The sequence below is a fragment of the Nuphar pumila genome, chromosome 17, assembly GCF_984573655.1.
Source record: "Nuphar pumila chromosome 17, dmNupPumi1.hap1.1, whole genome shotgun sequence".
In the NCBI taxonomy this organism is placed as follows: domain Eukaryota; kingdom Viridiplantae; phylum Streptophyta; class Magnoliopsida; order Nymphaeales; family Nymphaeaceae; genus Nuphar; species Nuphar pumila.
In genome coordinates, this window is record NC_143265.1 from 1,689,964 (window position 1) to 1,701,901 (window position 11,938).

The following is an 11,938-nucleotide window of genomic DNA, read 5'->3' on the forward strand; positions in this document are numbered from 1 at the left end:
ATAGAGATACAATAAAAGAGGGTAAAATTTATAAACATGTGTACATAATTAGCAAACTAAACTAAGACTAAGAGCTTACAATTCATTACAGTTGTACTGAATAAAATAGAATATGTATTTGAGTATGATGATAGAGATACGATAAAAGAGAATAAAATTTATAAACATGTGTGCATAATTAATAAACTAAACTAAAACTAGAAACTTACAATGCACTACAGTTGTGTCTATTTGTAAATAAAAACTTATTAGGTTGTAGACTCATCGTATCTTGGTTGCAATCAATTTTGATTCTAATGTCATATTTCATTATTTGAAGTTTATTTTATTTTTTGTTTACCTGACACTTTTATTTGGATGGTAATCGTGAAACTATCAGTTCTTTAAAAAAATAAAAAATTTCGTAGTTTTTGAATTAGGTTTAAGGTTATTGTATCTATTTTCCTGTAAGAATTGAGGCCCCGGTTTAGATCGTCCCATCATCCGACGTGGCTTTCCTCCTCAAAGGGAAACTCTACGGTTACCAAAGTAAAAGATAAAGAAAAAAGAGAGAGAGAGAGAGAGAGAGAGAGAGAGAGAGAGAGATTCATCGATGCGGTTAGTCGGCTTCGCGTTGGTCGTCGCAGCTCTGGCGATCGCCTACGCCACCGTCGTCAGCGAAAACCCCAGGGGTTGGAGCAAGGAAGACGTACTCAGATGGTTCAGAGAGCTCTCCGAGAAGTTGGGAGTCTGGGCGATCCCCCTCTATGTTGGGATTCACACCGTCACCCTCGCTCTCTGCTTGCCTTACGCCGTCTTCTTCGAGGCGGGGGCCTCCCTCCTCTTCGGCTTCCTTCCTGGCGTCCTCTGCGTCTTCTCCGGCAAGATGCTCGGCGCCTCCCTCTCTTTCTGGGTCGGCAGGTGATCTCCCACATCTCTATTTCTCCCCATCTTCCACCCCCCTTCTCACCGCTTTGTTTCTGTGCTAGACCACTTCTTTGATTTCTTCTCTTATCAATCGTATTCGGTAAGGTGGTAATTTGGAATAAGGGTGCGGTTTTTATTTGTTTGCAAAAAAAAGGGAGAAAATTGAATCGAAAAAAGTGAATGGAATAATATGAAGTTTGTTCTCATGCCACCATTGTGAATATACGGATGGCAACCAATGATTTTTGTGTTGAATGGGTTCTGTTTTATGTTTATTGATTTGTTTCAAGCGGTGATTATTGGTCGCTAGCATGTTGAGAAATCAAGATGTTCGATTGCTCATGTTGGTGATACTGAAAATGGCTGAAAGTATTTTTATGGTGGTTCTATTTTTCAATGAATTCATAAGCACAGAGTGGGGAAATGTGAAATTTGACTTGGTTAGAGTTTTTATGTTGTTTGCAATTGTCCAATGTGGCATAGGAACAAGCCGTGTATGAGAAAGGGAATCTGAATTTAGAGATTTTTTATAATCCTTTCGAATATGTAGGAAGAAATTATATATATATATATATATATATATATATATATATATATATATATATATATATATATATATACTTTCATTCTTTCTTCCAACATCCTGTGGTAGCAGTGATGCGGAAAAGGAGTTCCAAATTTGGGGTTTTCTATGGCTTGACTAGCTTTCTGATTTTGAAGGAAGAGATAATGAATATTTTCACAAGACATCGTGTTGTAGCAATGTCATGGGTTTCTCTATCCTTGTTCCTACTTGATTCCTCTACGTTTATCTGATTTTGTTGATAATATGTGACTATGGCAGATGGTTTCCATACTTATGTTCGTACAAAGTTTCATCTGTTTGCATTGGAATCAGTGCCAACTGTTGTAATTCTTAATTGACAAGATTTTCTTTACAAGACTGACACTTTATGGCAATGGATTATGTAGAAATAAGCTAAATTTATGGGGAATTAGTGATGTAGGCTTAATCAACAAGATTTTCTTTACATGATTGAAACTTTATTGCAATGAATTATGTGAGAGGTAGAAAAGAAGATGAATTTAGGGGGAATTACTATTTAGGATCATCTTCTCTTATAAGCACCCTTGAATCTACAAGGTTAGCACTTACATAGATTTACCTTTTTTGAATGATAACCAGAAAACTAAAACCTTCCATAACAGATCCATTGCACATATACATCTCAAAGACTAAAACTCACCCATTCCCAAATAAGTTTCCATGAAATATTTATCCCAACAATATAAAATAACCAATAAAATCCAATGTTCCTAATCTAACTAAACTATGTAAACAAACTTATCAACGAATCTAATTGTGTTCTTAGTTTATTTCTTGGATCTAGACCATTTACTTTGAATAGATACAAGATCCAGTTATTGGTTCGATAATAACATCATCAACTCAAGAAATAGTTTTCATATTCACTTGTATTTATTAAATTCAAACCTGCAAAGCAATTGTTATTGCTTGATCTTTTGTTATAGAGGTCAGACTAGTAGACAGGTAATATAATACATTAAAAACAATCATGAAAAATACAATCAATTGCATCTCTGTAATGCTGTAGTATTTTATTGTTATCTAAATGTGATTTTCACGTGCATTTTGGGATCACTATTGGAAAACTGAAGGTCTTTCTGTCTAGCTAGTAATCTCAATATCATAGTTTTTTTTTGTTTACCATGGAAGTTGCGATTTTGTACCAATCTGTTGGACACCATATAAGTCCCAGCAGTTCTTGTTCCTGACAGAATCTGAGGTTAAGCAATTGATAAACTTTCTATACCATTAGGAACTAGTAAAAACCTTATAACCATTTGGAGAGAACAATGGATCTACAAAGTAATGGACTGTGGTCATGTTCTGTATTCGTAGATCACTTCTTGCTAATTAGGAATTAATTGGAAAAAAGACTATGGCCGTTTGGAAACCTTTGTCATCTTATATTTGGTTGCCCAAGAATTAGTGCTGGTGATGAACTTACACTATCTACATTCTCGCTTCGGTCCAGAAAAGACATGACAAGACACCAAGAATTTTAGTGTAGCAGGAAAGCAGTTATTTATGCTTTTGTTAACAGGAAAGCTGTTTTCTAAAGAACATGTTTGTTTTGTGGCTTGTTTTTTGGTTCATTTCAGGATAATTTTACGGAGCTCAAGTTCTGCTTTGGAATGGGCACAGAGAAGCAAATATTTCCACCTGATTTCTAGAGGAGTTGCACGGGATGGTTGGAGATTTGTACTCTTGGCTCGCTTCTCCCCAATCCCATCTTATATAATCAACTATGCATTGGCTGCGACAGATATTCGTTTCTTGGTTGATTTCCTTCTTCCGACAGTTATTGGCTGCATCCCCATGATCTTGCAGAATGCTTCTGTTGGCAGCCTAGCTGGTGCAGCCATTACTTCAACCTCCAAATCTCAGAAATCTCAGATCCTATCCTACATACTTCCTGTTCTTGGGATCGTATCTAGCATTCTTGTTTCATGGAGAGTTAAAAAATATTCATCTGAGACTGCTGTAGTTGAAGATGATGAATCTTCAAGGGCCCATTCTGCTACGAATGCCACTGCTCATGATCCTTCGATGCCTCAAACTTTATCTGACAAAGCAAGGTTGAAGAAAAGGCGGTAACTTGATTTTAATTTTTCCCCTTGTTTATTCTCTTATTGGATGATCTGGCATTGATGTATTGTAGAATTTTGGGAACTAGTACTGTTCAGCTCAGTAAGTTATGAATTTGAACTTCTGGTACATGCTCTTTTTTTGATAGAACACGCTTCTCTTTTTCAATCTATACACACATTTTGATAGAACACTACTCTTATTCAACCTATACACACATTTTTAGAAAATGGCAATCACGGATATGCCTCTGTGGCAATCCCTTCTGTTATTTCAAAAAATAAGCTGACAGTTTCAGATTTGTGTAATCAGAGCTTGCTTCAACACATTGATGGTGAAGGTTGAACAGAAAGACATGGAAAATCTCTTCTTGGAGCATTATGATTCCATAATAGAGTACCAACTCCATGAGCGGATTGCAAACAATATTTTCTTTCCGTACACTTTTCTCTTTTATTTAGATATGAAAGATGTTTATGGAGGTCTGTGATGGAGATGAAAATCTTCATCATACTGCTGGCGTTCTTGTTTTGTCTCTGCATTTCCATGAATGATATGGTTGGAGGTCAGAATCCGCTGCAGGATGCCTACCCCACTGCAATGCCCAAGTTATCCTTAGTGGATATCTGTGCAAATCTCCAACCTTGGTCATGTTCTCAGACTTCAAAAGCTTGAAGATCCGGGAGTATGGTGAACTTCTTTGGATATGGCAACTATGATTTTCAAAAAGTTCCAAGCTCCAAGCTCAGATCAAGCAAAAAAAAGACTTGCAACTGATTTTTGAAAGGTCCTAAAGAGTGATCTAGAAAAACGTGAGTGTGTGTGTGTGTGCGTGTGTGTGTGTGTGTGCGTGTGTGTGTGTGTGTGTGTGTGAGAGAGAGAGAGAGAGAGAGAGAGAGAGAGAGAGAGAGAGAGAGGCTGAGCAAGGAATGCACCACCCATGTTCATCACAATTTGCCAGAGTTTAGGAGAGCCCAACAAGACTGGTGATGTATTATGAACAAGATCAGTATAATATCTGTCAAAGCTCAAGAAATTTTCAATTTGATAAGACAATGCTATCTCCCCGCTCAAGAGAAATGTAATGATCATGTAGAAGATCAGAACAATATCAGTGGAGTTGAAGAATTTTTAGTTTGATGAGACTGTGCCATCTCCCCACCAAAGAGAAATTTAGTCTCCATGATTACGAAGAAGATCGAGATTTACTATCCACAGTAAACTTGCCTTTTGTAAAGCAACAGTGAACCCGAAGTACTCAAAGCTTGATAATCTACTGAACGACAGGTGTTTTTAGAACTTGACAGCGTGCAATTATTAATCTTGAATAGACAATGATTAATAGGATTTTCTGCATAAACTTACATATGCTTCAGACTTTTTTTACTTTGGATAACCAGGGGAAAACTGCCTCTCTCGCGAGAGCAGAGTTCATTGGCGTAAGGTCTCCCTCCGCTGTCCACTAGGAGTACGCCAAACTTCACCCCCGCAGCAAAGGGCACGCGGGTGCAAATTTCGAATTCGAGACGTCTCCTCAAATATGCTTCAAACTTGGTGAAGTATCTGATTTTTTTTTTTAGGAAACATTAAGGCCCTGTTTGTAATCTGGACATCCATGGTAGCTGGGGAAGGAAGTAAGGAATCCACAAATCCAGTAAATTTTGGTACTTCTCACCTGCTTGTTTGGGAGCACCATCAAAATTCAGTCTAGCACTTGCCAAAACCATTTTGAAGTTGTTTGGGAGAATGTGTAGATTTCAGAGTTGTCTCTTCACATATTAGTTTTCAAACAGATGAGAATATGGTATTTGCTTTTTTGAGAGGTTAAAGGCTTAGACCGTAAAAAACATGGAATAGCAAAAATATTTTCAAGTATTTTTTAAAGCTTGATAATATATATAAAAATATATAATATATGTATAGTACATATATAAAACATATAATGTATAAATAAATAATATGTAAAAAATAGCAAATAAAATAAAAATTCAGTTAAAACCCATGATTTCTTACCTAAACAATGGTGGTCTTTTCAGATCCTTCCAAGCCACACTATTCTTCCAGTGGTCGCACACCCATAATTTTTATATAAATATCTCAAACCCCAAACTCATCTTACCCATTCATTTTTTTTTCTTTGGGTAGATAAAGATTAGAAAGATTACCTCTCTATGCTTCCCTTTTCTTCCTGTTCCCAGAATCAACAGAGAGGAATCATGACTTCGACCAACTCCTCCTTACAGCCGTATTGGTGCCACACCTATTCCAGAATGGTGAGCCTCACAAGAACCGAAGATGAGCTCGAGTGCCCACACTGCAACACAGGTTTCCTAGAGCAGATCACTCACAGATCTGTCTCCCTCATATTTCCGTTGCAGCAACGATTCAAGTGAATCCTAGCTACGCCCCCCCCTCACATGAATCCTAGCTACGCCCCTGGTTCGTAACTAATGCCGATACATATCGTATCGCCAGAAAATTGATATGATATTGACCTGAATCAACTATTTTTAATAAATATAAAAATTAACTTAAAATTAATTTTTAATATTATTTTTATGGCTGTAATACATGTCACTTTCTGATTGACACCGTAATGTTTCTTAATTATTTTTTGGCCATTCAGAACTATTCACTTGAGAATAAGTATCGGCTGATTCACCTGAATCGTTGGCCAATCGATACAGCTTCAATTCCAATACTGATAACATTGGTTGTGACCCTTGGGGTTGAGCAGATGATGCAAGTGCATGAAAGTGCAGAGTTAAGTCAAAGAGAGACTAGAGGTTGAAAAGATTACATGTTTGTGGTGATTTTTTGCATAACTGTGCACACCTTCGACCCGGGTTTACACCTTTCACGTACTAGTCTAGTCTTATAGTGGTATCAGAGCATGCGCTAGTCATGCATACACCTTCGACTCCGGTTCATCTTGAATGGTGTTGGGTGCACATGCATTGGTGTAAAAATCGGCCACCATCAAAACCAAAAAAATACATAAATATTTTTTAGCAGAAAAGGTCAGTTAAATAATTTGTTTTGTTGACAAACAATGAACAAAATTTTCTGTTTGTGGAAATCGATTGCATATGGTACAAATACCTACCCATTTTTTGATGGTCGATGACCTTCGATACCCAACACCAAAAGTGTGGTGATTGGAGTATTTTTTTAATGGTACAATCAACTTCTAGATAGCCTTATGAGTAAGCATATAGAGGTTAAATATCAATATGTGCATGACATGTTTATGAAAAATAAAAAAACAGTGGATTATATTCTTTGAGGTGACAAGGTAGTAGATCCATTGACAAAAGCTGTTATTGAGAAAGTTTTTGCTAGACATGTGAGCCACTCAAGTATATTTAAGTTGGTAAGTGTATAAGTTAATATTAATTGTGTAACATATGATTCATGAATGTGTGCATTGTGAACAAGCTTGATAGCATAGGTTGCCCCTTATAGCCAAGTGAAAGATGTAGGGTTATGTGGTTATAAGACAATAAGACAACCATTGGGAGGGTCGCCCCAATGGTTTGGCTAACTAGACTTGTGATAATTAAACTAATATTAACAATAAAATAAACATAAGTTAAGATAATCAAAATATAGGAAAACACAATTACAGTTCAAGAGTTGTGACCCTTGGGGTTATAGGGGCACTTCTCCATTCAACATGTTCCAATCCAGCCTCTTTTCAGGATTACAAGAAGGGTCCCTAGAGCCGGTTTTGCAGATGAAGCAAATTATAAAGTGCACGAAAGTTCTGAGTCTACATGATTTTTTGAATTACAAAAATAAAAAAGAAAGGCAAGAGGCTTTGAAAAGATTATCTATCCGTGATGATTTCTTGCTTAACCGTGCACGCCTTCGACCCAAGTTTACACCTTCCACACTCTAGTCGTGTCTTACAGCTTGAGGGGTGATTCCTGCAAAAAATGCTCCATGCAACACAAAAGTACAGAACGTATATGAGGCACGGATGATAGGTAGATGCGTGTGTGATGCAAAAGGTAGGAAGATCTTTCCCAAGGATTGCAAGTCTAACTCAATAGACTTTAATGAGTTAAGGCTATACAAAAATCAAAAATGCAAAAAAAAAAAAGGTAATTAAATTTTCAATTGATCCATCTTGATCGTTATATAGCTGAAAGTCCTAGCTAATTTGTGTCTAATCCATTATTGCATTAAACTTATGTCATACATTCGTAACATCAATCATAATAAATGAATGGTGAAGTTTTTGGTGGAGTCTACAAATGTGACAGGTTGCTTTTTTTTCTTTTTGTTATTTTTAGCAATGATTGAAAAGGTGAATGGCATCAAATGCCCAAGAAAATTCTCCTCATCTAATAAAATTTAATAAGCAACACGTCTTGTTTAAACGCAGAGAAAGGATGAAAGGAGAACCTTTGGCATTTTGTTGCTTAAAAAGGGGAGGGTGGTGTATGTTCGGCCCCTGATGATTAACTGAATCCCATGTCTGTGTTTGGGGGGTCGAATGAGCGGCACGTATTTAGGCACATGGGGCTTGTATTCCCATGGATGATGACATAACTTTGCATCGGACTCTGGTGCTGTTGCAAAGACTTAATCACCCTTACTTGCTTTTCTTGCCCTGAAATGACGGTTCAAGAAAATGACAAAAATATCCTTCATTCAAAAGTTAGGAAATTACGGTTCGAGAAAAAGACAAAAAAGTCCTCCATCCAGAAAGTTTGATGTTAACTATTTAAAGTGGAGACGTTCCCTATTCATGAAACTTCTGTGCCATCTGCTCTAACAGTAGCTCCCATTATCAACCTAAACTTTGCCTTCGTCTCTAGTCGAGGTTTCCGCCTTGTTTTTAATCCTGTTTTACAACACATTGTCGCCTTCTCGTGCATGCCTTGTGTTACAAAACATTCCCCTGTCTTCTCTTCATTTTTGATGTCGTTAGGCATTATGGAAGAAAGCAATGAAGCACAAACATTCCAACCAGTGTCATTAAGGCGGCGTGAGTAGCTTTCCATCTCATCATGCTATCGATGAAGAAGGCATGTCGCCTTGTGTGCCATCAAGGCATTGTTTGGTTATTGCATGTAGATCTTGTTCTTACGATGGTTGGAAACTTATCGATATTTGTAAGACGCTGAGACCTGTTGACAAGAATGCTTGTTTACAAATGCTAGGAAGAGCCTCTACCCCATCAGGTATCCTACATTCACTCATTATATGCATTGTATCTCCAACCGCTGTAATAGTAACATACTCCCGTTTTTGTGAGATATATCTTTGTTAGTTAATATCGATTTTTTGCTATTTTGCTCGATTTCTTCCGTATCGATTTGTAATTTATTGTGCGATATATTTATCGACCTTTTAAATATTATGGTCTTGTATTGTCGAGTTGTAAGTTATTATGTTGAACTGCCGTATCGATTTTCAATATATTATTCGATATTCATATCGCTTTGTAAGATATTATATGTTTTGTAATATGTATTTCTAAGATATTTGTACACAGACTTTAAAAATGTGTGCGTGCAGAAACACATCGTTACACGATTGCGGGGGCGATTTTCGCATTCATACCTCTGCTCTATCAGCGATTTCTATTGAACTCGCTTTACAACATCGTGGATATAATAAGAGTGTTATCGTCAACACACATGTACGACATGTATCTTTTATTGGCATGGTAAGTGACAACTCGATGCTCAGTATAAGCAAATATCAAACCACACTTGCTTGGATACTGTCATTCATTAAATCGTTGCTTTGACTTGCTTAACCTTATCGGTATCCGTTGGTATATGCATCCTGATTAAATTGCAGTAAACGTATGCGCTTGCTAACGCAAATTGATATATTGCTTACAAAACATTCCACTTTCTTATCTTTTTTTCGTTGTTGTTAGGCATTATGGAAGAAAGCAATGATGCACAAATATTCCAACCAGTGCCATTAAGGCGGCGTGAGTAGCTTTCCATCTCATCATGCTATCGATGAAGAAGGCATGTCATCTTGTGTGCCATTAAGGCATTGTTTGTTTATTACAGGTAGATCTTGTTCTTACGATGGTTGGAAACTTATCGATATTTGTAAGACGCTGGGACATGTTGACAAGAATGGTTGTTTACAAATGGTAGGAAGGGCCTCTACCCCATCAGGTATCCTACATTCACTCATTATATGCATTGTATCTCAAACCCCTGTATTAGTAACATACTCCCGTTTTTTGTGAGATATATTTTTGTTAGTTAATATCGATTTGTTTGCTATTTTGCTGCAAACACCAATTGATATATTGCTTAAAACTTTGTTGAGCTTATCATCAGGTTGTAATAAATATAATGTAGCTCAATCAATTGAAAGATCTGGAGAATTGAACATCTATACTAATGACGCAACTGAAGAATTGAACATTTGCGCTATTGATCCACATGAAAAGAAAGGTGCAGACATTAGACCCACTTTTGACTTGAATGTTTCAGTAGAATAAATGCAATTCAATAATGAGGTAGATTACCATGACAGTACACATAATAAAAGAGTAGGCACCGGGAATGTAAATGGAAGCACACTGGACTTGAATGTTCCAGTAGTGGAAATGCAATTCAATAATGAGGTAGATTTTGATGTCAGTACACATAATAAAAGTGTAGGAACTGGGAATGTACATGGAATTACACTTGACTCTGTTCCTGTAGAAGGAATGCAGTTTAATAACGAGGAAGCTGCATATAAATTTTACAATAATTATGCCTTAAAAGTTGGCTTCAGTGTGAGAAGGTTTTCTTGGTCAAAAAATGCACTGGGTGTCTTGGTTAGAAAGACGTATGTTTGTTCCAAGCAAGGTTGGAAGAAATCAATGAGAAATCCAACAAGGAGCATGCCAGAATCAAGATGTGGATGTCAAGCGAGAATGGTTTCGAGAAGACATCCGAATGGGAAATTTATAGTCTGTACTTTAATAAGTGATCATAATCATGATTTATCCGCATCATTTATGACTCCTATGCTAAGGTCACATCGTAAAGTAATTGTAGCGCATGCTGCAATGGTTGAAATAGCCGATAGCGCCGGCATTGTACCAAGGAAGACATAAAATTTGTTTGCCCACATCGACGATGGTCGTGATAATGTGTCATTCACACCTTTGGATCTAAGAAACCACTTGAGAAGGAAGATGACATATAACATGAAGAAAGGAGAAATATGTTCTTTGGTTGATTACTTACAGAATAAATCAAGCAATGAACATGGTTTCTTTAGTGCAATGCAAGTGAACGAAGATGGATATGTTGTGAATATGTTTTGGGCAGATTCAAAGTCAAGAGTAAATTATGAATGCTTCAATGATGTGCTTGTATTTGATACTACAGTAAAGATTAATATTGAACAATGGTCATTTGCGCAGTTTGTCGGAGTGAACCATCACGCACAAAGTTGTATATTAGGCGGGGCGTTTTTGTATGACCAGACCAAGGAAAGCTTTGAGTGGTTGTTCAGAGTATTTACACAAGCAATGAACGGGAAGCAACCTGAAGTTGTACTTACAGATGGTGATCACGCAATTGTGGCTGCAGTGCTTCATGTGTGGCCAGATGCACATCATCACTTATGTTTGTGGCATATCTTTCAAAATGTAGTAAAGAACATAGGACACATATTTAATCAGAAGACAGGGTTTGACAAAAAGTTTACTAGGTGTGTGCTTGAGAGCGTAGACGAGATCACCTTTATGTCTGATTGGGAGGAAATGATTCAGACATACGACCTTCAAGATTGTCTGTGGTTACAAAATTTATATGCAGAAAAAAAGAAGTGAGCATTAGCATATGGAAGGCAATACTTTTGTGCTTGTATGATAAGCACACAAAGAGCTGAATCTATGCATGCCACGCTGAAGAAAACCTTGTATTCATGTTTGACAATGTTTTGTTTCATGGAACAATATGAATTATTTGTAGACGGTCTAAGACAGAATGAGCTTGAACAAGACGTGAAATGCTTCAATACACGACCTCTAACTTTTGGCATGAAAATATTGATGCGACCTGCAGCTCTGTATACACTAACTGTATTTGAATGGATCAAGAAAGAGGTGTTACATGTCATGAATTGCAAAATAGAAGGACTTGTGCAAACCGAGAATATACACAAATGCCATATTTTATGGCAGGGCGAAAAGCATCACGAAAGGCGAGAAGGACATGTCACGTACAATGTTGACAATGGAAGAGTTGAATGTTCGTGCAAAATATATGAATTCAAAGGTATTTTATGTTGTCATGCATTAAAGGCACTCAATCAAGAGAAGATACAAGAAATACCTGAGTCTTACGTAATGCGAAGATGGAAGAGACGTGCAAA

General features: G+C 37.0%; 1 protein-coding gene across 1 annotated transcript; it reads left to right on the top strand.

The window, feature by feature from the left end:
- Positions 1–552: 552 nt before the first annotated feature.
- Positions 553–3,728, top strand: LOC149811327 (SNARE associated Golgi protein family). Its single transcript, XM_089993301.1, has 2 exons — positions 553–900; positions 3,094–3,728. Exons 1-2 carry the CDS (start codon positions 593–595, stop codon positions 3,587–3,589), a joined length of 804 nt encoding a protein of 267 aa, XP_089849427.1. The 5' UTR covers positions 553–592; the 3' UTR covers positions 3,590–3,728.
- Positions 3,729–11,938: the final 8,210 nt, after the last annotated feature.